The sequence below is a fragment of the Parambassis ranga genome, chromosome 7 (assembly GCF_900634625.1).
Source record: "Parambassis ranga chromosome 7, fParRan2.1, whole genome shotgun sequence".
NCBI lineage: Eukaryota > Metazoa > Chordata > Actinopteri > Ambassidae > Parambassis > Parambassis ranga.
In genome coordinates this window covers 16907973-16932568 of record NC_041028.1, presented here as the reverse complement: position 1 = coordinate 16932568, position 24596 = coordinate 16907973, and the positions used below count along the sequence as shown (strand labels likewise).

The following is a 24596-nucleotide window of genomic DNA, read 5'->3' as shown; positions in this document are numbered from 1 at the left end:
TTAACACACTTACTATAATGGGGAGTTTAACACAGTCTGTGTTATTTTACATGACGGATTTTAAATTGATTTGACCTTTAGTTACAGTTAATCTAGAAGACCCCTGTGCTTCAGCCCAGGTAAACCCGTGCAGTAGCAGGTTTAGGCGGGAAGGGGGCATCCTTTTTTAATCATTTGGCCTATGCGCCACAGAGAAGATGGAGGGTGCCTCGCTTGGTCTGCACCACTACCAATCGGTAAGTATTCATTAATATATTAACTTAATATATCATCCAACTGTAATGTGTCAGGGTAAATTTGGAATGTAAATAATCCACCAACTAAATCACATTTTAAGGGAATTCATGATACAGTTTACGTTTTGTTCAGCAGGACTGCTTTCAAGCTAGCTAGCACAAGACAGACTTCTGTTGTGGTGTTATACCATATTAACGAAATTACACAACATAAATTCGACTTGAACTTTATATAGTCGCTCGTTTGAACACGGCATGAAACCCGGTGGATATTAACGATTAATCCCGACACCGCGGTGGGGATAGCTAACATTAAATTGGGACTGGTGGTGGTGTGTGTTTTTAACGGCGCTTCGTTTTTGAATTGGGTCTGGTTATCTCCCTTCTGTTAGCGCGAGCTCTCTCCGCCGCGGTGTTGGGGAGAGCGGTGGTGTGTGGGGAGGGGGGAGTCGACCATGTCGTATAAGACATGAGAGCGTATGTCTTACAAAGTCGCTCATATCTCAGGAATGGTAATGGCTAGAGGCGTTCTGTTTTTTTCCTCGAAAAGAGGACACTTCAGGCTTGTGCGTTGTAAATGGGCTGTTCTATGGGCAGGTCAGTGTCCAATCAAAACTATCGAGCGATATCACAAGGGGCTCAAATATCCAATTGTAGAGCCTTTGTGCTCTGACATAGTGTATCAAAGATGTCTTCTGAAGACGAGGAGTAGCTCCCCTGACTAGCTGGATCGTCGACACGTCTGAAAAGCGGCTCTGAATGCAATAATGGGGCATAGCGGACCGTTATCTTAGTCGGAATGTGCGTTGTTTTGTATACCCCTATTATACACTCTTATTTCTTACTGGAAACGTTTATTTGGCTTATTAGCGTTACTGTGTTTTGTTACGCTAACCCGGAAGTTACGTCGAAGACGTTCCGGGTGAACAGGAGAGTTATTACTCTCAGACGCTCACAGTAAACAGCGCTCTTTTGCCACACAAATATTTCAGTGACAAAACATTTAGACATTTTAGACACTTCTGAAAATTGATTTATATAGTGACAATAAGAAATCAAGTAATAATATTGTGTAAATAAGTAATTTGATATACTTATTTGTGTTTCTGACATTTATTTTATAGAAAAAAGTGTCCCAGTTGCATCATCATTCTTTTTATGTCTGTATGCTGTGTTGATAGTTCAGATTATCTTATTGTAACTATGTCTTCCTCTTCCAGAACACACAGGATAACCTGCAACCCAGCAAAGTCCTTGTAACCACTTTTAAAGATAAGACAGAAGTTGCTAAAAACATTTTCCATGTTAACAGTGCCAAGGATCTCATTGATCAAAGCCTAGCCCAGCAAACTGGCTGTGTGCTTGACAGGTTGTTAAAGTATAATACTGATTTCATGGAATACATTGATGTTGACATGAATGAGGAGGAACTGAAGGATTTGGATAGATATCACATCTTTCTATCAACACAAGGGACCCAAGTTGAATGTGTGGAGGCAAATCAAAATCAGGTACACTTTGTTACTCTATTTCCAAAAATGGCACAAAACCAACCTGAACCTGTGCACATTCTTTATAAACTCGGCCCCTCTAGGTCAGTTAATAACATCATCTTCTCTTTAAGGCTCAACCACACACTGAAGGTGCAGGCGGTCAATGGGAGGTACGTGTCATTATGATAATGAGTGTTTACAGTCACACAATCTTCACAATTAGCATTGACATTTATTTCTTTTAAAGACTGAACCTAGTGCTAGTGAAGCTTGTCAGAGTGGTCCACTGGAGGTATTTACAATATCTATTGGTTACAGATGTTGTTTTATTATATATGGAAGAGGGTGTGTATAATGCAATATGTGTGTTGTAATCTGCTTTCACAGAAATGCCAAGGAGAAAATGATGGCGTGCACAGATTTGATGCAGCCAATCTGGTGGTGCTAATTAATAACAAAGCCCCAAGTGTACTTGCCGAATATGAAAAATCTGGAACGCTCTCTCTGGCATCCAGAAAACTCCTTGTGAGAACAGGTGTCAGCGATCTGGTTGAGCGACGGGGATTGTGAGTTGATTGATCATTCATCTAGACCATCATTTTTTATAGTACATGTGCTCCAAAATGAAACATAATAAAGGATTATCTTATCTTATCTCATAACATAATACTAAAATTTGATGTAATCTTTATTACACTATTGCATTTTAAATTTTTTTCTGGGCTCAAAATCTTCTATTTTGCTTTCAGTTACCCCTCCAATGCTGACAAACTGATGTTGGCTAAAAGCATAACAACAATCTTCCCATCATTAAAGATCAAGATACAAGAGGCGAATGAAGGATTTGTAAGTGTGAACAAATGTCATTCAGTTGATTACAATTTTGCATAGCAATATTTAGTTAAGCTTACTGTACGACTTGTTATAAATCTATTGTTAAAGATAAGTTAAGGTTAGGTATCTCAGTTTTTGAGGTAATAGAGATTATTATTATAGAGCTATTAGTATTAATTTTATTGTGTTTTCCTCATCTTATTTTTTCTTCCTTGATATTTGATATTTCAGTTGCACTGAAAATCAAGTGAGTTAAAATGAAATGCACTTTGAGATATTAATGTTTGTGAATGTATGTTTTTGCACATTTTTAAGATTAAGATTAACTTTATTAATTGCCGTGGAGAAATTAAGTTGAACAAACAAATTTAGTAGTGTTCAACATCAATAAATTAGTCAATTGATATAATAGGTACAGAAAACATTGTCTGAAATGAGCTCATAATAAAAGCAATAGCATGATACTCACATAAAAATGGTGAAAATGCCGTTTATAAAAACTATTTCCTTTGCTTAAATGTGTTCCAGGAGCACTTTTATGATCCAGTGTCCCACTGTGGATTCATTGAGTTGAAACTGAGGAACCTGCGGAGAAACCTTCATGAAGATCAGAGACGCTATCGCAAACGCGGAAAGTCCAGTGAGGCTTCTGGAGTAGCTATAACATTACAAGCAATTTCAGAAGGGGAAGAAGAGTCCGCCAAGGATTGGATAACAGCTACCAAAAGGATCAGACCATCTCCTGAGAACCTCACATCTATCAAAATGGGCATGCAGAAAACCTTTAACAACCGCAGGTTCTGGATCTCAAGCCAGTCACCAACAGTAGAAGAGATTCTCCAGGAGTACCCTCGCTTTGTAGACATGCCATATTTGGTAAGTATTCAGCATACTGTATTGTAGATAAACATTAAGAATCTGAAAAAATAGACATAAATACATTTATGTATGGTTTAATGATTATCTCGTTTTAAAATGAGAAGGGAACACCACCTTAGTTCAAGAATTACTATCTGTTGCCATAGCCTAGGAAAGGTTAATCAGTATTTGTGAATATAAGCTAGTATAAATTGCTACTCTTCAGATTGATGCAGAGTTTGCGAGAATGTTTCCGGGCAAGGAAGACCTCTTCCTCCGGAAATGGGAAGGGCATATTGTTCCGAAACTCCTGAAAGTGGCTACACTTGAAAATGAAAATGACCCTAGTGAGCCGTCAGTTGGTGAGGAGATTGATGGTAAGTTCAGGTACCCTCCATGTATAACAGATACAATGTCAATCTATTGTTTGTGTTTGGTTGGCACTAGGCCATGTCTTTTTATCCAGACACGGTAAAAAACACATTCTAGGGCTTCATGACCATACTAAACAATATTAAATTGTGTTTTAATTCACATCCCCATTGGGGCTGAACTGTATTGAAAAAATCAAAAAACAAATTGTAATTATTTTTGACTGTTGGGTCTGAATTCACCCAGCACAGCCTTGTGGACACTGTTTATTCTGTTATGGCAGTTTGATTGACAGCTTATGTCAGAGTTGGAAGTACTAATTACCGTATGTCTGTCTGTTCTTTGCAGAGTCACGTTGTTTCAGAGCCCTAAAGTTACTCACCCGTTATCTACCTCCGACTGCATCAGGGAGGAGCAAAGGATGGACAAAATGCAGTGTCAAATCAGCCCTGTCCTACATCTTGGAAGTGAAACCGGTAGGAAGACTGTCTTTTTCTTCTATGGTCCTGCAATATGACTATTTCTGTCATCATCGTTCACACATAATATAAATGTAACATCACATGATTCAGTCATGTTTTAGTTCAACTTAACCTTTTAACTATTTGAATATAAATTACAAAATATAACTGGCTGAGTATCTACTTTGGTGGTGTAATGTGTGACATGAAATGCTTGATGGTTGGATGGATTCATAAATAAATACATAAGTGAATAAATTACTAATTACATATTAGTTTTCAAGACATAACACTTTTTGATGAACCTGCCAGAATAAATAATTATTTACACACTACTACTTTACTATGTTTTTAAAATAAAATTTGACATTTGTGTTTTCTCAGACTGGAACGAGTATCCCCAGCCTTCTACAAGGATCGTTAGAAGCCGCAGCCGGAGCAGCAGGAGTCCACCAGCCCAAGCTTGTGTGTATAGGACATCCCAGTACAACAGCTCAGTACATAATTGTGGCAAGGAATGACAAAGTCGCCATTCCACTTCAAGATGAAGGGTTGACATGCGCCCTGGACAAGCTGTTCAAAATGTTGTGGGTTTGCAACGTAGCCTATCCTGTCCAACTTGAGTCAGTGTATTCTTTTTTTGAGCATGTTTATGACATGCCAATCTCAGGTGCAAAGAGGTCAAAGGTTTTGGAGTTAATTGCCAAGCTTCAGGCATTGGTATAAGTTAACATGTACACGTGTCCCAAGTGCCAGAAGTCAATTTCAAACAGCGTAAGGACACTAATCAGACATCTTAGGCAAGTTCATGCAATTTCTGATGGACAGGACTATACAATTGTATGTAGTCAAAACCACTGTCAAAGAACATACCATAACTTCAATTCGTATACCAGACATCTCAATAGGGAACACATTTCAGTTGCTAACCCACAAGATTTTGATCAAGGCCGTTTCAGTGATGTATGTATGTCAGAGGATGTTTCTGTGCCATCTTGCTCCCATGCTATGGATACTTCTGAATCTAATTTGGACACTGTTTTGGACACTCCTATGGATCTTCCTGTTTCAGACCACCGTGACTGTGCAGCATCGTATGTAGCCAAAATCTATTCCTCATCAAATTCCACCTTAACTGATGTACAGAAAAGCATTATGTGCACTAAAGAGCTACTGGAGAAGACATTGGACTCTTTAAAGGAGAAAACTGCCTCTGTGATTAATAGCTACAATATATCAAATGATGAAGCTGTCCAATCTTTAATGCAGGACTTTGAAAATGCACGAAATATGTTTTCAGAGGTAGATACGCCCTATAAAATGTGCAAATATTTTTCTGAAAAACACTCCCTTGTCAAACCTAAAGAAATGTTCTTAGGATACAGAGGTGACACAGCAAGAAAGCATGGAAAATTGACTCAAGTACTGGCTGCAGATACTTGTCAGTATATCTCAATTATCGATACCATAAAGTTTCTCTTTGGTAGTGAAAAGATGCAAAAACTCTATAAGCAATCGAACAAAAGTGTTGATGGTAAAATGCATGATTATTGTGATGGCACACAGTTTGCAAGTCATAAATTATACAGCAGGTATCCCAATGCCCTACAAATCCAACTATATTTCGATGATTTGGAAACGACTAATCCCTTGGGGTCAAAAACTAAAGTTCATAAAATGGGAGCTGTTTACTTTTGCTTGAGAAACTTGCCTGTGGAATTTAACTCCTCCCTTGCAAACATTCACCTCTGTCTACTTTTCAATTCCATAGACAGGGAGCTGTATGGCTTTCACAAAATATTAGCACCTTTGTTGGATGACATTCAAGGTCTTGAAACAGATGGGATAAAAGTTGAAATTGAGGGTCAGATTTCTCTCCTTCATGGTACTGTCTGCCTTTTGACTGCTGATAATCTTGCCTGCCATTCACTTGGAGGGTTTTTAGAAAGCTTTTCAGCAAACAGATTTTGCCATTTTTGTCTAACTGACAAACAAGCTGCCCAGTGTGTGTTTGATGATGATCACCAGGAATTTCGTAACAAAGAAAACTATAAAGAACATGTTGTGCATAACAATCCATCTTTAACAGGTATAAAAGAGGATTCCTGTTTAAACTCACTGAATTACTTTCATGTAACTGAAAATTCTTGTCCTGACATTATGCATGACATTTTAGAGGGTGTTGCCTTGGTTGAAGTGAAACTGATGTTAAAACATTTCATCTATAATGAAAAGTTTTTCACATTAGAGCAGTTTAATGACAGATTGGTAAGCTTTGATTACGGTTTTGCAAATGAAAAAAACAAACCAAGTGTCATTCTTAATTTGAGAACCTCAGATAATCCTATAAGACAAACAGCCAGTCAGATGTGGTGCCTTTTGCTGTTTTTACCCTTCCTAATTGGAGATTTTGTTAATGAACATGATCAACACTGGAAATTGTTCCTTCTCCTCAGAGAAATCTGTAGCATAGTATTTGCTCCAGTTGTCAGCATTGGACTTTCTGTCTTTTTAAAGCAGTTGGTTATAGATCACCATAATTTGTTCAAGATTCTTTATCCAGACAGACCACTCACTCCAAAACATCATTTTATGACTCACTATTGGCGCATGATGATAAAGTTTGGCCCACTTTTAAAGTTATGGTGTATGAGATTTGAGAGTAAGCATGGTCCCCTGAAAAGGCATGCTCATGTTGTGTGTAATTTCATAAATATTTCTAAGACTTTGGCTTACAAGAATCAAGTTCAAAGTATGTATAATTGGAAATTTAGTGATCCACTGATGAAAAAAATGACTGTACCAAGCGGCTTTCCAGTGATGGTTGGATCTTTGGAAAAAAGTAATCTGTTAATTGAAAATCTGAAACAACATGGGTATGATATTGGCACTTGCAACAAAATTCATGTGGCTCACTCTATCTGTTGGCATGGTCAGACATATAAAATGGGTTGTGTTCTTGCTTTAAACTGTGATGCAAGAGAGGAGCGTCTGTTTGGAGAGATTTTACATATGGTTCCCAATTGTGAAAAGGAAGAGGTGCTAATTTTTCTCAAAATTTTAACTGTTAAATATTTTGATGACCATCTATTTTCATATGTGGTGGAGCGGACTGATGAGTATGAAATGATAAATGTAAACGATATAGCAGACATCAGACCCCTAGACTTGCTGTCATCTTTCAGTGGAAATGCACTATATATTAATCCCAGATACAAATTGATTGTCTAAATTTGCATTACTGTTAACTGCTTTACCTGTGACACACCTGAGCCAGTTACTTACTTGCAAAATTTGGGAGAGGATAGTTAATGGTACTGCCTGTTATGTGGTCATGCAGTTTATGATGGTGTAACCTGATGTCCCTGCAGTGATCATTTACAGGTCATCCCATTGTTTGTTTAATGTTGATGTATGTTAATGTTTGCCATGAAATTATATTTCATGTTTTTTTGCAGTGACAGAATTATTTTGAATAAAGGTCACTTGAATTCAATGCAAATTTGAGTGTTCTAGTGGGTTTTGAGCATATAAATTCTGTATTAGAAAGTAAAACGAATTTTGTATAAATAGCACATCTTTGTGTTATTTTTAACACATCTTTGTGTTGACATATTTAACTCACAATGTGTGTTAGATGTGCTTACACACTGATTATGTTAAAAGCAACACAAAATGTGTTGTCCTTAACTAGACACGCTGATGTGTTAATTTTTAACACATGATATGTTATTTTTAACACATCTGTTTTGAGAGTGTGGAGGCACAGGTCGCGGAGGAGGAGTGGCAGCAATCTACCGCTCCAGTCTTCGGATGAATCCTAAACCTAAGTCTACTCATACTTCTTTTGAGAGTCTCACTCTCAGCCTGTCTCACGGAAGCTGGAAGAAGTCAGAATTTGTTTTACTCGTCGTAGTGTATCGTCCACCTGCTGCTGCTTATTCAGAGTTCCTGCTGGAGTTTTCAGACTCATCAGGTTTAGTGCTTAGCACAGATAAAGTCATTACAGTGGGTGACTTTAACATTCATATGGACTCCGACAGTCTGAAGACTCTCTCAACTCACTCTTGGATTCAGTTGGGTTCTCTCACTTAGTAAATGAACCCACACACAGTCACACCCTCAACCTGGTTCTTACCTACCTTACCCCAGGTGAATGCTTCAGTGGCATGTCCACAGTCAAAGTGTGGTAAAGGAGGAGAACCTGGTGACGATTCCCTGTGGACACAGCTACTGCATGCACTGCATTCAAACCCACTGGAACAGGCTGAGAAGTAAAACAGCATCTTTAGCCTCCACAATATAGTGTTAGTGGAGTTCTATTGCCCCCTAGTGGGAACTTGGCTGCACAGAAACCTCCCAACATGTCCTGCAAAAACATGCAAAGATCTACAGTACCTGTAACAAAGTTTCTGATTTGTGGGCTACAGGTACTAAAGTGAGACACATACAGTCATAAATGCTCCTACAGCTCTGAAATTCTCTTATTGATTAGTCAGGATTTCTCACCTACATCTGTTTCTCTGTGTTTGTGCCTTTGGGCTGCACTGATATTGTCTTTAAACGTAGAAAAATGATGGCAGGAGCTCTTTTATTTCACAGTCACACAGATGTGTGTCTTCACTGCACTACGGTCTATGCTAAGCTAAGATTAACCCTAGCTTGTTCTCCTGCTCACAAACAGCCACTTACTGTGATGTCATCTTTGTGTTTACAAACTATTTCACTAAATTCCTGCTTGTCTAAAAACTGAAAAAAGTTAAAACAAGCAGCATTGTGGGCCCTCGCACACCTTGCGATCCGCATGGCTAATGCAGGCTCCTCTCCTCTCGTCTCCTATGCTATGCTCTCCTATGTTCTCCTCTCCTCACATTTCCAGATGTACAGCAAACACATGTTTACAAGAGAAACATCCTGTTGCCAGTAGGTGGCGCTATGACAGTATCATCCTATTAGCATATATGTCTGTTAAGACTCAGGTCCATAGCAGTACTATAAGATTTTGTCCACATTGCATGAACTATGTCGGTGGTACTGCAGAAAATAGAACAAATTCCTTTGTAATGGCGAATGGTCAACTTTGAGGCCACGCCCCCACCACACTGTAACACTTTTGAAATAGTTTTGGAATGCATCTGTTCCCTATGGTGTCCTGAGTGGACACCGTGAATTACACCTGGATTGGATGAAGTATGTGAGGCGTGAAAAGTTTTGTAGGAGTGGCTGCCCAGTAATACAGATAACAAACAAATAATACAGCGAGATCCTTTGTAATGGTGAATGGTCAACCTTGAGGCCACGCCCTGGCCACACCTTAATACTTTTGTCAGAGTTTTGGAATGCGTCTATTCCCTATGGTGTCCTGAGAGGACACAGTGAGTTTCAGCTGGATTGGATGAAGTATGTGAGGCGTGACAAGTTTTGTAGGAGGGTCACAAACCGCTAAAAATGACCGCAAACTTCAAAATGGCGGAGTTCCTGTTGGATTTAGAGGGGGGGGGGGGGGGGTCCAAGAGACTTTTTTGTGCGTCTTGTGGTGATACATATGTGTGCCAATTTTCATGATCCTGTGTCAAACCGGCCAGACGGGCTACACGTTAGGGGGCGCTATAGAGCCATTTTCCCATGTGCGTTTCAAAAGTCAGCAAATTTCAACATTTTTCGGGCGAATTAATTTTTCTACCAAGTTTGGTGAGTTTTGGGGCATGTTAAGGCCTCCAAAAATGCGATCAAAGGGGGGGAAATAATCCCTAGGGTTTTATTAGGGCTCTTGCACCATTGCTCGGGCCCTAATAACAACGTTCCTTTAATTCTTGGATCCTAAAATAGTTTATTGATATAAAACAGCCTACAGTTGTCCAGCAGAGGGAGACATCTAGCAACACCACCATGACGTCAGTGGGCCGTATCCAGGAAGTAGACAAACGTCAACAATCCTTCCAGGTCCCAGGCTCGGGCGAAGTGTCGGAGTAGGCTAGCTGTGAGGCAGCGTCCGTTTCGCTTGTTTGTTGGAGTACTTTACATTTGTTGTTTTTTTATAGGCAGTGTGTAGCCGTATTCTAGTTATGTCGTTGTTTGGCAAAATATTTGGAGGAGGGGGAAAAGGAGGAAAGGGACCGAGTGCACAGGAGGCGATCCAGAAGCTCCGAGAGACCGAGGAGATGCTAACGAAGAAACAGGAATTTTTAGAAAAGAAGATCGAGCAGGAACTGCAAATCGCCAAGAAAAACGGCACGAAAAACAAGAGAGGTGAAATATACGTGCTCTCTTACTTAAAGCGCGTGTTTGTGCTTATCATTTACCCTGCTGACCACCCAAAGCTAAATGTTAGCTAGGGCGTTAGCCAAGTTGGCTAAGTTTCCGAGCTGCCGTAACTGTTGGCAGCCGTTTGTCACAGGGCTGTGATTGCCACTCGCGATGGGTTGATTGTCTGACATATTAGATTATTTGATCATTGATTATGGCCATCATCTTTTCGCTTTGTATCCTTTGATGTTTTGCTGTTGAGATCAGATGTGATGAGATCAGTTTGTATTAGTGTCTTGATCAGTACAGAAACAGACTGAGGCCTAGATCTAGATAGTTATCTCTAATTATAACTTGCCAGAGGTAATGTGGAATACTACAGGAAAATTGGCCTTATGGTAAAGTCAAAGACAGTAGGTTGAAAGTTGTAATGTGTGTTTTAGTGTCACTAGTGACTCACTGACTCATATCAAGCATGACACTTTGTGCAGCTTATCAGGTGGAAGTGTGTGTCACATCACTGAGGTTGTTGATTTTTATGTCCCAGGTTTTCCATTACACTGGTCACAGAGAGTACTTGATTGTCCTTCTTGATATGGTCTCTAAGAGTAGGTTATATCCTAACCATTTATTTTCTGATTACCTTTAGATAATGTCACTTTTATGTGTCACCTTACTGGGCACAAGATCTCTAAAAGCTGTTCTTCTTATTAAAGAAGTAAACACAGCTCAGTGATTTACAGTTTCTCTGATCGAGCTGACTGCTTTCTTTTGGTCTCTCTCTCTCTCTCTCTCTCTCTCTCTCTCTCCTTAGCGGCACTGCAGGCTTTGAAAAGAAAGAAGCGTTATGAGAAGCAGCTCGCTCAGATCGACGGGACATTGTCGACCATCGAGTTCCAGAGAGAGGCTCTGGAGAATGCCAACACTAACACTGAAGTGCTTAAGAACATGGGCCTCGCTGCCAAGGCCATGAAAAGTACTCATGAAAAACTGTAAGAGTGAACATCCAGTCACTGATGAGTCATTCTCTGACCAAACATTCATGCCGCACTTTTGCGATCACTTACAGACTCTCTTCCTTGTTATTATCTCAGGGACATTGACAAGGTGGATGAGCTGATGCAGGATATTACAGAACAGCAGGAGCTGGCCCAGGAAATATCCGATGCCATCTCTAAACCTGTTGGTTTTGGAGAGGAGTTCGATGAGGTGGGTGATGCTTGTTAAGGTTGTAGTTTTTCAGATTAGTGGGGTTTTATTTCGCTAAATGTGTCATTTTACATCCAAATTCACTCATCTAGTTCACATGTGAAATTAAACAAATCACTGCCAGACCTTTCTAAGACTGCTTGCTTATATGATGAAGGCTTGCCAAGAAAAGTAATGTTAAATTTAATTACAATAGAAACGTGTTTAGCTCCAATTCTTTCTTCAGTCTTTGACTGCAGTCATACATTTATGATTATAAGATATATACAGTTTTATATGGAGATATAAAGGCAGTGAAATCACCCTGAAAATGCTGCTCTGTGGGCTGCGGAGTAATTGAAACATTTGCTGCCACATACTGCAGGATCCTTGTTCATAATTGGCCAATTGCTACTATCGATTTCCTGCTGAAGCGCTCCTCTATGTGTGCAGCAAATGACTTAAGTCACTGTTGCATTCAGTGTCCTGCTGACAACGGTACCTGCCAGCTCAAGATCATGTGAAATCAAGCGTCTTAGAGGGGTCTTTCTGTGATAGTCCCCTTAGTATATCTGCAGCTCTGCAGCTTCAGAACAGAAAACAACTTTGAGCCAAAATATCCAGAAAATTCAAACTCAATGCTGCATTTCACCGTTTGCCCGGCAAAACACCCACTGTGTTTGAAGCAGATTGAAACGATGGCTGTCAAGCAATTCACACACACACACACACACACACACACACATTCCTGGAATTATTATTGATATATAGTGTTAGACTTGAATGGCCTTATTCACAGACAAGCATCACCACAGTGGTATTCAGTCATCCTGGGATGATGCAGCACAAAAAAAGGAATATGCTCTTTTTCTAATACTCAGTCAGCAGACTTGAGGCACTCCAAAATAAAATGCAGTGTTGCTTCACTGTGGTATGGCATGAATTGTGGTCATCCTCACAGTTCTTGGCTTGTTTTTCTCAGGATGAGCTTCTGGCAGAGCTGGATGAGCTGGAACAAGAGGAGTTGGACAAAAACTTGCTGGAGATCGGAGGACCAGAGAGCACCCCCCTCCCCAACGTGCCTTCTACTTCATTACCTTCCAGACCTGGTAAGAATGCCTCTGAAGAACTACTCCGCTTAATTGTGTGACATTTGGTCGACCAGATGCCATCGGTGACTTTATATTACTCAAGATGTGAGGGTTGGGGGGTACAAAAGGGTCCTTAGCTCCGATAGACCAGATGTTTCACTGCCTCTTTTTCTTTTTACCCCCAAAGCCAAGAAAGAGGAGGATGAGGATGACATAGAAGACCTGCAGCGCTGGGCGATGGAAGCCATGTAAATGCAGCATTTGCCTCGTTGTCAGAGAGGGAAATGAAAGAACAGGGGTGGGGGGACAAATGGACTGATAGGATGTTGTGTGTTTTTTGTGTGTCTGATGAGAGTTGACTGTCTACTTTATGTAACACTAAAAAAGCAACAATGCTGTAGCCTTTCTTTTCCTATCCCCTTCACAAAATCTACAGACCGTCTGGGTGGTCAGTGCAATCGAGCCACTTAGGGTCTTTTATATTGAAGCTCTTCCACTGCGCCCGGGAAAAGGACGACTAACATTTTTACTGTGGATTTCAGAACTAGCACCTCTCAGTCCTGGTAGTAGGGCACGGTCATTAGCAGCGCGCTCAGAGTTTAGATAGCAGCGTGATAAAAGAATCTCTGTGGTGCCATAATGAAGTCGTCGTGTGATGTTGTTAACATCACCGGATGATGCGAGTAAACCCAATCCTTAAATTTCAAACCTATTTCCACACATATTTATATGTAATAGTGGCATTTCCTTTAACTTAATTTTTTTTTGACAAAATGAAATACCTTTTGCTCCCTTGTTTTTGTGACCTGCATCTGGAAATGGAGGTGCAGCTGAGCATGTGCTGGGTTAAGAAGCTACAAAGACGTGTGTTTACCAAAACCCAAACCAGTTTTGTTTCAGGTTGCGTGCTTTTGTCTCCGTCCTCTTTGCTTCTCCCCTCCCTCAAAGGCGTTCTCACTGTTGGTTCTTGTTAATTGCTGTAAATATCCCAGATGTGTCTCTCTTTCTATACTGTATTTCTGCTGTCACCGAGAGGTTCAGTTGAGGTTGTGTGAAGCATGCAACGACGGGAAATCACAAAACAGATCACTCCACAGGGCCAGAAGGAGAGATCACGTTTAACCTAACGCTTTCATTCTGCTCTGTCACTTAAAGGGTCTTGTTTTAAACTGTATGTTTAAAAAAAATAGTATTAATAAACTATTGTCACATCTTATTAACTGCATCCAAAGGGAGATAGTGGTTTATAAAAGATTAGATTATACTCAATCTACAGCATCAGCATTTTGGAGTTTAAAGTTTTCTTCCTTTTAGTTTCGTTGTGTGGACAGATGTGCACAAGGACAAGCATGTTTGCATTTCTATGTTTTATTTATCCATATGCAAATATTATTTGCAAAATCATTAAAACATGTTTTCAATTTGTTTATTGTGGTGGATACTTTTTTTTTTCCAAATTCAGTGTTGTACAGCACTTTTTTCAAAGCAGCTGGAGCACAGTGGCAAACGTAAATACCCTATTGAAACCTATTGAAATTTGAATGCTGCTGATAATAGTTTTTGTGCATGCATGTCAGTGTCCAGAGTTTGTGGTTTGATTACACTGATAATGTGCATTTATTTACAACAGCACCCAGGTTTATTTACACTGCTGACAAGTCCATATGTTCCACTTGTCAGATTCATTCATACTGATAAATGGTATAATAATGTAATAATATAATTTATTAAAATATGTCTGGGTAATATAATAAATATGTACAAATCCATAGGCGTAGCTACCATTATATCAGAGGGGGACGTGTCCCCCACCCCCACATTTTAAAATGGCCCGTTTGGGCCCACACACACACACACACACATTTACTGAGTAGGAAACTCCACCAGATGCTGTTTCGATTGCTTATGAAGAAAAATCCGTTCCACTTGATTCATAACGCTCATTAGATGCTGCTCTATCAAACTTGTATTCAGAATTTTCAAATTCCGAATCGTTTCTGCGTGCCAGGCTCTCAAAGTTGGAGTGGTTTTTGAGGTCTCCTCTGCTGTTACCGTGGTGACAGGCTGACGCACAGAGGCATACAAAGCTCTGAATTGCTTTGATTCTCCAGCAAATCAGAGCAATCCTTCACATCAGCATCAAAGCAACGCTTCAGCTGCAGCAATCAAACAAATCAAACAAAATATGCTGATGTTATTTTGAGTGATGATATATATATTTTAAAGCTCTCTTATATTGGATGTTAATTGAAAAGTAACGCACGATCTCTCCAACTCTTGATATTTGAGGTTGCTTGAGAGTGAGTCAGAGGTGTCGCGTTCTTTCTACGTCAGAATCGGTTGACTTCACGCCTGCGTAGTGCTGCCAAACGCTGATGCAAGAAATCTTCGGCGGTGTGGGGACTGATCGAGGGATAAAAAAGTAGCCGAATTTCTATCGTTTTTCACGCTGCAAACATGTCAGGAGACGAGGTAAGTTATCCCGAGCTATCTGCTTTTCTATACGTGTTGGCGTGTGGACTTGTTGGGCGAAATTAGTCGAATTATCGGGTCGTAATGATGTTTAGGATGACTTTGGGCCTCAGTACTGCTGCTCCCTCCCTGTCCGCCGCACCGCTCACATGGCTGTAGCTGAGCTAGTAGCGGCCCAATCCGCCAGAAAGAGCGGAACATCCACTATATAGCTAAAGCACGATTTCTGACATCGTGCGTGTTAATTATACACATTGTGGCCTTTTAATCCTAAATGTCGCAACCGCTGATAATTCAAACGGAAGGGCCGATAGCTGCTTTGTAGCCTTAGCTTTCGTTGCTAGCTTCGACGCTAACCCTTTATATTTTCAGCTAACAACAAAAAGTCCCAAAGCTGCTGGTTGTTTTTCTATTTACATCCGTTACAGTGCTAGATAACAGGTGCCATATGTCTGTTATGAGGTCGAAACGCGATGTTTTCATCAAATTGTTTCCTTGACCACATATTGCAGCATAAAAGAGGAAGAGTGCATTATTTTTCCATATTGAAATTTGGGGAAAAGGGAAAAACCCTAAATATAAACAGACGGCAGGTTCACAGCAACATTTAGACGTCAACTAGTACCATACGTTTACTCTAGCTTCGTGTTCTCAGTGTTCAGAGCTGGTCATGGTGGGTTTTAAGGTGTAACAGTGTTTTTGTTATGTCGCCATGTTTTCCAAAATCTGTACGTTTCTGTTCTTTTTCGTTTTATTATGCTTGGTCAAATGAATCCCTGGTTATATATACATACATTACAACATCAGAGAGTTTAGTCATATAGTGCATGTGCTGTTTGTTCAATTGTTTCATAAATTAAGGTTACTGTTAATATTCATTGTTAATACCCTCTGAGGTGATTGTGATTTATATACATTTCTACTGTCCCTGTATTAGTAATTAGTAATAAGGTGCCATATTAAACACAGTTAAGCCGTGTTGCCCGGTATTATCGCAGTTTTTCCTCCAGTCGTAAACTTTCTTATCCCTCCTGCAGATGATTTTCGATCCCAACATGACAAAGAAGAAGAAGAAGAAGAAGAAGCCCTTCATGCTGGATGAGGATGGAGGAGAGGGAATAGGCGGAGAGGAGTCTAAAGAGGTGGAGGCAAAGGAGGTAGAACCAGAGGCTGGAGATGAGAAGGAGATGGATCTAGATGAAGATGAGGGCAGGAAGAAAGGTGAGGATGAAAAGCCTACATTCAAGACAAATGTTTATTTGGTTATTAAATGTTTGGTTATTCCAAATTGGGAGTCTTTGTCAGGCTGGAAATGAGCGGTGTTTGTTTATCGTGTGTAGAGCCGTCTGATGATTTGAACGACCTGAACTTCTTCAACCAGAAGAAAAAGAAGAAAAAACCTAAAAAAGTCTTTGACAATGACATCGAAGAGGGATTAAAGGTCTGTGCAATCTGTGGCTTGCTCCACTTCTACTCCTGCTTTCTGATTGTTATTTTTTCTACATGTCTAAATCCTTTGTAAAATGTTGTAGGAGCTGAAAATTGAAGGAGAACAGACAGAGGTGGTGGAAGAGGACAACCTGGATCTGGTGCTTCCTACCAAAAAAAAGAAGACAAAGAAGGTCGACTTTGATGAGGGAGAGACACTAGAAAAGGAGGATGGTAGGATTAAATGTTAAAATTTTCCTTTTAAAGGAGAGAACTAAAAGAAGGCTCACATTTAATAATATTATGCTGCGTCCTGTGTTTGTAGCACTGGAGGATGATGAGGGAAAAAACAACGATGGAATCTCATTCAGCTCCTCCACAGGACCGGCCTGGGCTGGCTCAGAAAGAGACTACACATATGATGAGGTAGGATAGCACTCAACATGTGACGACGAGATCAAAGCTTTTTGAGGTGACCATAAAATGGCCTCATTGTGGTGTCTCTCATCCAGCTTCTCACCCGAGTCTTCAACATCATGAGGGAGAAGAACCCAGACATGGTGGCTGGAGAGAAGAGGAAGTTTGTGATGAAGCCTCCTCAGGTGGTCCGAGTGGGAACCAAGAAAACCTCGTTCGTTAACTTCACAGACATATGCAAACTGTAAGGCTTTCGCACACTGACCTCCCATGTGGTTTTGTATTTACAGTGGAAACTGACCTTTTATTTGGTTCATCACAGGTTGCATCGTCAGCCTAAACATCTCCTCGCTTTTTTGCTGGCTGAGCTGGGAACAAGGTACGTTTTGTGTGTTTAGTGATGCGAGTTGAATTCCATCCGTCTTAAATTCACGAGGTAGTTGGACTTTGTCAGTTCTTTTGACCTAGTTCTTAGATAACAGTATGTATTTTCTGATCAAATTTTGATTTTAATGTCTTCCTTTGTTTTTGTAGTGGCTCCATAGATGGAAATAACCAACTTGTGATCAAAGGCAGATTTCAACAGAAACAGATAGAAAATGTGTTGAGAAGATATATCAGTAAGTGGCTATTATTATTATTATGATTTATGGAGTCTATATTAATGCATGAACAACCAGTCGAGCCATGTACTGCAGTGCTAACGCTGTTTTTTTTCACCTTTGCAGAGGAATATGTGACGTGTCACACCTGCCGCTCCCCAGAGACCATCCTTCAGAAGGATACTCGTCTCTATTTCCTGCAGTGCGAGACATGTCACTCCCGCTGCTCTGTCGCCAGCATCAAGACCGGTTTCCAGGCTGTGACTGGCAAGAGAGCACAGCTTCGCGCCAAAGCCAACTAAAGGCCATGAAAACTGGGCTCCCCCCTATTCTCTCGGCCTACCCTTTCCCTCTCAGAAGGGCCAGAGCTAGGGTCGGACGCCCCCCTTGATTTGCTAAAAGGACTCTCTGAAATGAACTGCGGGAGGGTTTGGCTGTTTAGTGGTGTCATGGCCTGACCGGACAGGGAGTGAGAGAGTATGTAAAGCTGACAGACGGGGTTCAGGCACTGTATGCAGATGAATGATGTTCACATTGTTGGATACATTTAACTGGTTGTTGGACAGAAGAACCCTCACCACGTGCTAGTTTTTTCCCCATTTGCTGTGATTCTTGATCGCTTCCAAGATCACCTTCACAATTTGAATCCTTCACTTTCCCACTTTTTGACTAATATTTCTTCTAATAAAGAACACAATGCCCCACACAGCCAGCCCAATTAAAATGAAGTTGATCTGCAGTTACACACTATATTTGCTCTAGTAATTGTAGCAATCATCGCTTAAAAATGTTCTAGGGTTAGACAAGCCACAGAGAAGGTCACTGTGTTGGAGACGTGGATACAGATCGAACTGCTTGAGGCTCGAACAGGAGAACATATTTAAGAGGGCTTTAATAATGTGGTAGTGTGTGAGGCCAAAATGGAAATTTACACTGTGTGTTTGAGTGCTTTTGTGGCATAAATAATCAAGATTGGATCAATAAACTTTCATAAACAGTAGAAATTTGACTAGTACAACTCAAAAGTTCATAAACATTTTTTTTTCAAAAGAATGATTTTGTTTAGCTCATGCCAGTCCCCTTAAAAGTCTTCTGAGCATGTCAGAGTGTGATTTAAAGAAACTTACACCACAATATGATATTATGAGTCCAGTATTGCTGGACATGATATCTTGGTTCTGTTTTTTCCCAGAGGAATGTGGAAAGGAAGGTCTGGCTGGAATCATTTTAAAGCCTGGTTTTTACAAAAATAAAATATTCTACTCTCTCTCTCCACTACTGTCTCTGTGCTTGCATCCATCTGGGCTATTACGCAGCATTTTCAGTTCTGTGAGATCAATAACTGTAGCCAGTGTAGCGTGTGTGCCCTCCAGCTGTTGTACCTGTACTTAAAAAAAAAATATCAGTGACTTCAGTCTTATTACATTGGCAGGTAATACTTATATTTGCCAGGAGACAAATCCTGTAACTGTAGCCACACACAAGTCAGGTGTGTGTGAATTTACACAAGTCAGAATCAGAATCGTGTTTATTGCCATGTAAGTGAAGGGGATTCACATTACTAGGAATTTGCCTTAGTGATTGGTGCATACATAAAAACATATAATAATTAACATGAAATAAGATAAAATTAAGATAAATAAGGTCAAGTAAACAAGGTAAACTAAAAGTAAGGCTATAATTGATATAACAGACATACAATGAACAGAACATAAAATGAGTGGTGGTTGTAACGTCACTGATTTTACACACTGTACAGATGAGCTAGTATCCAACAAATAAACAAGTAAAAGGGATTAAGGCATCTCATAGATTATAATTCAAAATTTTACTTGGGTCACATATTTCCTTATTCCCTTGCTGTGTGACAATTTTATAAACCTATGCTTTTAATTTGAAGTTTGATACAGGAAATGCCCTGTAACTTGCGCCACGCTGATTGGCTGGATTGGCCCAATCGTTGAACGCTTCAGGGCAGAGAGGTTCAGAGTGCTAACAGCAGCAGAGGGAGTACTACGTGGAAGAGGCCGCGGAGAAAGATAGCTAAGATAACAGTGTTAGACAAACCACCATGCCTCGAGTTTATATCGGACGACTAAGCTACCATGTACGCGAGAAAGACATTCAGCGGTTTTTCAGCGGATATGGAAAACTCATGGAAATCGATTTAAAGAACGGGTGAGTCTCGTGTGCACATGTAGCCCTAAGTTAGCTCCTAGCTTTCGGCATTCATGCGAACGACGTCACAACGGACACGGTAACGTTTGAACGTTTTGAACAGTTATATCATATCTCGGTTACTAAAATGGATTGTGATGTAAAATGATGTTTTTACTGGAATATGAACATTAGGACCTACTCTTTCGATTCTTTAACTTTGTTCGTCCACATTTGGCAAATGCCGCATGGTCAAACATGGCGTCTTTGTATTTCGTACAGCGCGGAATTAGCACAGGCCAAGCTAAAGACGGCTAGCAAGCTAGCAAGCGCAGTGTTTATGAACAAAGTATTATGTACATATAACCTATCCCCATTTTTGCAATTTGTTAGTTATACCTGTGCCCTTCTTTTACAGCTATGGATTTGTGGAGTTTGAGGACACCCGGGACGCCGACGATGCCGTGTACGAGCTGAACGGGAAGGAGCTGTGTGGAGAGCGGGTGATCGTCGAGCATGCACGGGGACCGCGACGAGACCGAGATGGCTACGGTGGGGGTTATTGGGGTGGTGGGCGCAGTAAGTGCAGTCTATTACAAGATACCCTCTCTTCCCTATTCCCCTTGGGGTGAGGTGTCGATGTGGACTGCACAGAGACTGTTTTCAGTGTCTTATACTTACGCCATACGCCATTCACAAAGTTAACAGATAATTCACTGTCAGAGCTTTTAGTATGAAGTCTTGAATTCTATGTTAAGTGATTTCACGTCCAATATTCAAAGTACTCTACTAGTACAGCAGCAATATTTGCTTTATTTATATTTCTTCTTACATATTAGCTTTATCGCATGGAGAGATATTTATACAGTCACTCCTTGCCATTCTTATCATTCAAGGAATACATGTGATTTGGTGGATCTCATCCTGTTGAGCAGATGTTTTAAGTTTTGATCACTCAGGGTTGATGACTGCATGTTTTTGCTCCTCCTCAGTGATTATAGGCCACTCACACATGATTAGGCTGTGTTCCACAAAGGAGCAACAATCTGCAAGTCAGAGTTTTGTTTGCAGGGCACTCTTTGATTGCAGTTATTTTGGTGAGACATGTGGTGCGAATTTTCAAATTTGTTTGCGCCACAGAGAGAAAAAAAACTTAATTGATTCTCCACTCTTAGCTAGTGTAGTTTTAGCTGAATCATTAGGACTACACTAACATTTTTATGTGAAATGTGTATTTTTTAATTTTGGTATATTTTTTTATATTCAACATTAACAAACGTCCTTGATGTTTCAATTTGAAAGAGTCCAGTTGCGGGCTGAGGCTGAGAGTCCATTGAGGCTAAAGATGACTGGCTAAGATGACTGCCTGTCCCGTTTGGCCTTGGCTTTCACCTTACAATGTGTGTGTGACCTTTGCCCCCCCTTGATCCTTGGCTGACCTAACCGGAAGCCATGATGACAGCAGCCTTTTGCCAATAGACCAGGGGTGATGGTGAGGATTGCCATTGGTTTCTATGTTGACAGCAAACATAAGTGGATCGGCTCTATTAAAGAACTTGCAATCTAGAGAAATGTTGTAAGTGAAAAACTGGAAAAGAAATTCTCAGTTTGACATCCGGTAATGTAAATACCAAAAGATGGTTGTATTCTTTACACTAGACCTAGCCAATTTGATCGACCAGTGTCCGTAACCTAAAGGATGCGTCCTTTGTGTTTGTGTTGCAGGGTTCAGAGGTCTTGAAAGAACATCACTGTCCATTTGTTTATGAAGTGTCATGTACCGCAGTAAGAAAGGCTCTGTGTTGCCGAAAACAGATGCAGTGGTGTTCTTTGTAGCAGAGAACAACTTCAATATGCTGAACAATTCAATCTTTAAAAAGCCTATGTAGTGGCTGTAGATTCTTACCTAGAGCTCTGAGTTTGAAAATGGGATCAGAGGGACTCCTTTCTTTAATAAGGTCAAATTTATACCCCCTTGGACATTGATCTGGCAAGTCACTGCCTTCTGTCTATTTGATAGCCCAAGCCGGTAGGTCTTTGTGTTTTGGTCAGTTCCGCTGTCTGACTTATTTTTATGTCCTTCTGTTTTTAAAGGCAGTGGTTATAGCAGCAGGAGCCGCTCTGGCCGAGACAAGTATGGACCTCCAGTCCGTACTGAATATCGTCTTATCGTGGAGAACTTGTCTAGTCGCTGCAGTTGGCAGGACCTTAAGGTAACTATAAACAGAGTAACTGTTGTTGGATTCATGTTTTTTTAGCTAGAGGTAAATTATTTACACAGAATAAAAAAACATGTTTTCACATTTTGTCTCCACCAGGACTTCATGCGCCAGGCAGGAGAGGTGACCTATGCAGATGCTCACAAGGAACGCACCAATGAGGGAGTGATTGAGTTCCGGAGTCATTCTGACATGAAGAGGGCTTTGGATAAGCTGGATGGTACTGACATCAATGGGCGAAAAATACGCCTGGTGGAAGATCGTCCTCGCAAACGCAGGTCATACTCTGGCAGCCGCTCCAGGTTGGGACATTTTCGCTTTTGAGATTGTTTTAGAGTTGTTCATGTGTTAACAATACAGTCTAGGGTACATTACCTCAGATATGCAGTAGCCAAGTTGTCCAAAGACAAAATTGGGTACTATTCAAAATTCAGGATAACTTTTGAAATGTTGAATATTGTCAAACAATTGGCCACAGTTCTGTTTTTGACTTATGTGCTAATGTCCTCAGATCTCGTAGTCACCGCCGTTCCCGCAGCAGAAGCCGCAGGAGTCACAGGAGCAGAAGCTCAAGGAGCCGCTCAAGATCCCGCTCCAGGTAAATGCCAATTTAGTTCAGAAAAGTACCGTATGTATTAATAAAATGCAGAAGTTGGTTTATTCTGTGCTAGATATTTTTAATTCAAACTTTTATGCTTTTCTGCTTTTTCCTATAGGTCTCGGTCCCGCAGCGACAAGAGACGCCATCATTCTCGCTCCGGGTCAAGGGGGAAGTCTCGATCCAAGTCTGGAGATAGTAAATCACGCTCCCGCAACCGCAGGTCCCGCTCTCGATCCCACAAATCCAAATCTCGTTCAAAATCACGGTCTCGCTCAGCTGACCGGAAGTCAAAGTCTCGTTCAAAAAGCCGTTCTAAGGTGAAGTCTGAGCGCGATTCTCGCAGTCGATCAAAGGAGATGTCTGGCGAGAAGAAGTCACGCAGTCGTTCAGCCTCCCCAGTTGAAAACGGAAAGGAAGAGCGTGCTGTCAAATCTGCCTCTCGCTCCCCACGGGAGGATGATCGTCGCTCTGAGTCACGAGAGAAACGTTCGGCCTCTCGCTCAAGATCTCGCTCGCGGTCTAGATCAGCTTCTCAGGATTAGTAGGTGTGGTGGAGATGGGTGGAGTTTTTGTTGTTGAGCTTCGTCCTCATGCTGTACATAGTGATGAACAGTGTTGTAATAACTCGCTTATGCTTCCTGACTCATCTACTTTTCTCCTTCAAGTGTGCACTTCTCTGTTAACATGTTGTAGATGCAGTATATTGCCGACAGTGCACCACAGTGCCAGGATTGCTTGCATTTCGGATTACCAGTGCACCCTTATTTTGAACAACATGGGTGTTGTCTTAAAATCATCACCTGAGGTAGTTTTAAGTCGCTCTGTCCCAAATATTTCAACTTGATTGGTCAACACTAGCTTTGTCTTGTCTGTTTTATCAAAAGTAAAACATGGCTTGATTATGACGAAGGCATCTTAAATGTACTTTTACTCGGTTTGTATCAGTTTTTGATAGATAATTGACCTTCAAAGGTTTGTCTAAAATTGCCATGGTGTTGTAGACCTTTGTGTGGTGCTCGTTTAGCCTGCATGATTGTGGGAGAAAAGTAGTATTTGGCCACAGGACTGGAGCCGTTTCCTTCTTTGATCTACAGTCTCAAAAACTGCTTTTTCAAGCAGTCTTGTGTGAAACAAAGCGTATCTGGGATGCAACAGCTTGTACCACAGAACTGCATAATGAACAATTTGTAGGATTATTAAGGTCCCTTTTTAACCTGTTGTACATAGACTGTATTTGGCACAAAATGTTCCATTTCATCTTTTTGTAATGATTTATTTTTTCCTGCAACTATGAGCAGTCTGTGGAAGCCAATTTATATTACTTTCATAATCTGAGAGCTTCACTGCAGCGTTTTGTTCTTGCGTTTCCTGCATTGCTGCGATTACTGCTCTGACTAGGTTGTTTTCTTTGTTTCTGGTAGTTCAGTTCAGGGGTTAATGGGTTTGTCAAGCCTCTGTTTATTTCAGGTGTGAAGTTGATGCCGTCTTGCAGATGTCCTGATTTCAGATCTCTTGAAGGTCTGCTGTGGGTTAATAAACATCAGACTCCCAGAGGGCAGCCACTTTCTCCATCTTGCAGGATAATTTCATATTTTCTCCATGAATGAGGTCTAATGAAAAATGTCCTTTTTTTGTATTTTGCGTTCATTAAAGATCTTAATTAAAATATATCTGTGTTGTATGCTGTTTATTTGTGTCAAGATAACAAAAACCTTAACTGCTGTATCGATATGACCTATATATCCTGCTAATTACATAATAAACGCTCTTTCATAGAGGAAGGTACTCGGAGAATAAAAGGAAGAGCTGGTTTTAATGTCACAGATGCGTCTGTACTCAAAGTGAAAGCCTACAGTACAGATTCCAATAGTCTATCAATAAAGTGCCATATTTATTTGTTGTCGACTTGCTGAAAGTAGAG

The 24596-nt window shown here is 40.6% G+C and overlaps 4 protein-coding genes across 8 annotated transcripts; all 4 read left to right on the top strand.

Annotated features, from left to right (window-relative positions):
* The first annotated feature begins 185 nt into the window (after positions 1-185).
* LOC114438918 (uncharacterized) lies at positions 186-7756 on the top strand. Of its 4 annotated transcripts, none has more exons than XM_028410564.1 (10): positions 186-236; positions 1457-1747; positions 1861-1899; positions 1977-2021; positions 2117-2295; positions 2479-2575; positions 3092-3439; positions 3648-3798; positions 4142-4269; positions 4639-7756. In XM_028410564.1, the coding sequence occupies exons 1-10, from the start codon at positions 198-200 to the stop codon at positions 4978-4980; spliced, it is 1659 nt and encodes a 552-aa protein (XP_028266365.1). In that variant the 5' UTR covers positions 186-197; the 3' UTR covers positions 4981-7756. The 4 variants fall into 4 exon arrangements, 3 of the variants coding, with proteins under 3 accessions (XP_028266365.1, XP_028266367.1, XP_028266366.1); XM_028410566.1 differs by lacking the exon at positions 186-236 and adding an exon at positions 700-833; XM_028410565.1 differs by lacking the exon at positions 186-236 and adding an exon at positions 851-1037.
* A 2402-nt stretch (positions 7757-10158) lies between these two features.
* LOC114439200 (charged multivesicular body protein 4b-like) lies at positions 10159-14208 on the top strand. The gene is made up of 5 exons (XM_028411019.1): positions 10159-10503; positions 11315-11492; positions 11595-11709; positions 12671-12797; positions 12967-14208. Exons 1-5 carry the CDS (start codon positions 10320-10322, stop codon positions 13029-13031), a joined length of 669 nt encoding a protein of 222 aa, XP_028266820.1. The 5' UTR covers positions 10159-10319; the 3' UTR covers positions 13032-14208.
* A 908-nt stretch (positions 14209-15116) lies between these two features.
* On the top strand, positions 15117-18971 carry eif2s2 (eukaryotic translation initiation factor 2, subunit 2 beta). Its single transcript, XM_028410956.1, has 9 exons — positions 15117-15251; positions 16289-16472; positions 16592-16692; positions 16784-16913; positions 17005-17105; positions 17192-17340; positions 17419-17475; positions 17631-17716; positions 17825-18971. Exons 1-9 carry the CDS (start codon positions 15237-15239, stop codon positions 17998-18000), a joined length of 999 nt encoding a protein of 332 aa, XP_028266757.1. The 5' UTR covers positions 15117-15236; the 3' UTR covers positions 18001-18971.
* A 706-nt stretch (positions 18972-19677) lies between these two features.
* LOC114438711 (serine/arginine-rich splicing factor 6-like) lies at positions 19678-24143 on the top strand. 2 transcript variants are annotated; one of them, XM_028410235.1, is made up of 6 exons: positions 19678-19876; positions 20274-20407; positions 21950-22068; positions 22174-22376; positions 22586-22672; positions 22791-24143. In XM_028410235.1, exons 1-6 carry the CDS (start codon positions 19770-19772, stop codon positions 23215-23217), a joined length of 1077 nt encoding a protein of 358 aa, XP_028266036.1. In that variant the 5' UTR covers positions 19678-19769; the 3' UTR covers positions 23218-24143. The 2 variants fall into 2 exon arrangements, with proteins under 2 accessions (XP_028266036.1, XP_028266035.1); XM_028410234.1 differs by having other exon boundaries at positions 20274-20434.
* Positions 24144-24596: the final 453 nt, after the last annotated feature.

Bases quoted from the DNA above. Each gene is read 5' to 3' on its own strand.
- LOC114438711 (XM_028410234.1), top strand. From the start codon at position 19,770: ATGCCTCGAGTTTATATCGGACGACTAAGCTACCATGTACGCGAGAAA. The intron at 19,877-20,273 runs GTGAGTCTCGTG...CTTCTTTTACAG, and splicing joins GAAATCGATTTAAAGAACGG to CTATGGATTTGTGGAGTTTG. The intron at 22,673-22,790 runs GTAAATGCCAAT...TTTTTCCTATAG, and splicing joins CGCTCAAGATCCCGCTCCAG to GTCTCGGTCCCGCAGCGACA.
- LOC114438918 (XM_028410564.1), top strand. From the start codon at position 198: ATGGAGGGTGCCTCGCTTGGTCTGCACCACTACCAATCG. The intron at 2,022-2,116 runs GTATTTACAATA...CTGCTTTCACAG, and splicing joins GTCAGAGTGGTCCACTGGAG to AAATGCCAAGGAGAAAATGA. The intron at 4,270-4,638 runs GTAGGAAGACTG...GTGTTTTCTCAG, and splicing joins ACATCTTGGAAGTGAAACCG to ACTGGAACGAGTATCCCCAG.
- eif2s2 (XM_028410956.1), top strand. The intron at 17,106-17,191 runs GTAGGATAGCAC...TCTCTCATCCAG, and splicing joins GAGACTACACATATGATGAG to CTTCTCACCCGAGTCTTCAA. The intron at 17,476-17,630 runs GTACGTTTTGTG...TTGTTTTTGTAG, and splicing joins CTGGCTGAGCTGGGAACAAG to TGGCTCCATAGATGGAAATA.
- LOC114439200 (XM_028411019.1), top strand. From the start codon at position 10,320: ATGTCGTTGTTTGGCAAAATATTTGGAGGAGGGGGAAAAGGAGGAAAG. The intron at 10,504-11,314 runs GTGAAATATACG...CTCTCTCCTTAG, and splicing joins CGGCACGAAAAACAAGAGAG to CGGCACTGCAGGCTTTGAAA. The intron at 11,710-12,670 runs GTGGGTGATGCT...TGTTTTTCTCAG, and splicing joins TTGGAGAGGAGTTCGATGAG to GATGAGCTTCTGGCAGAGCT.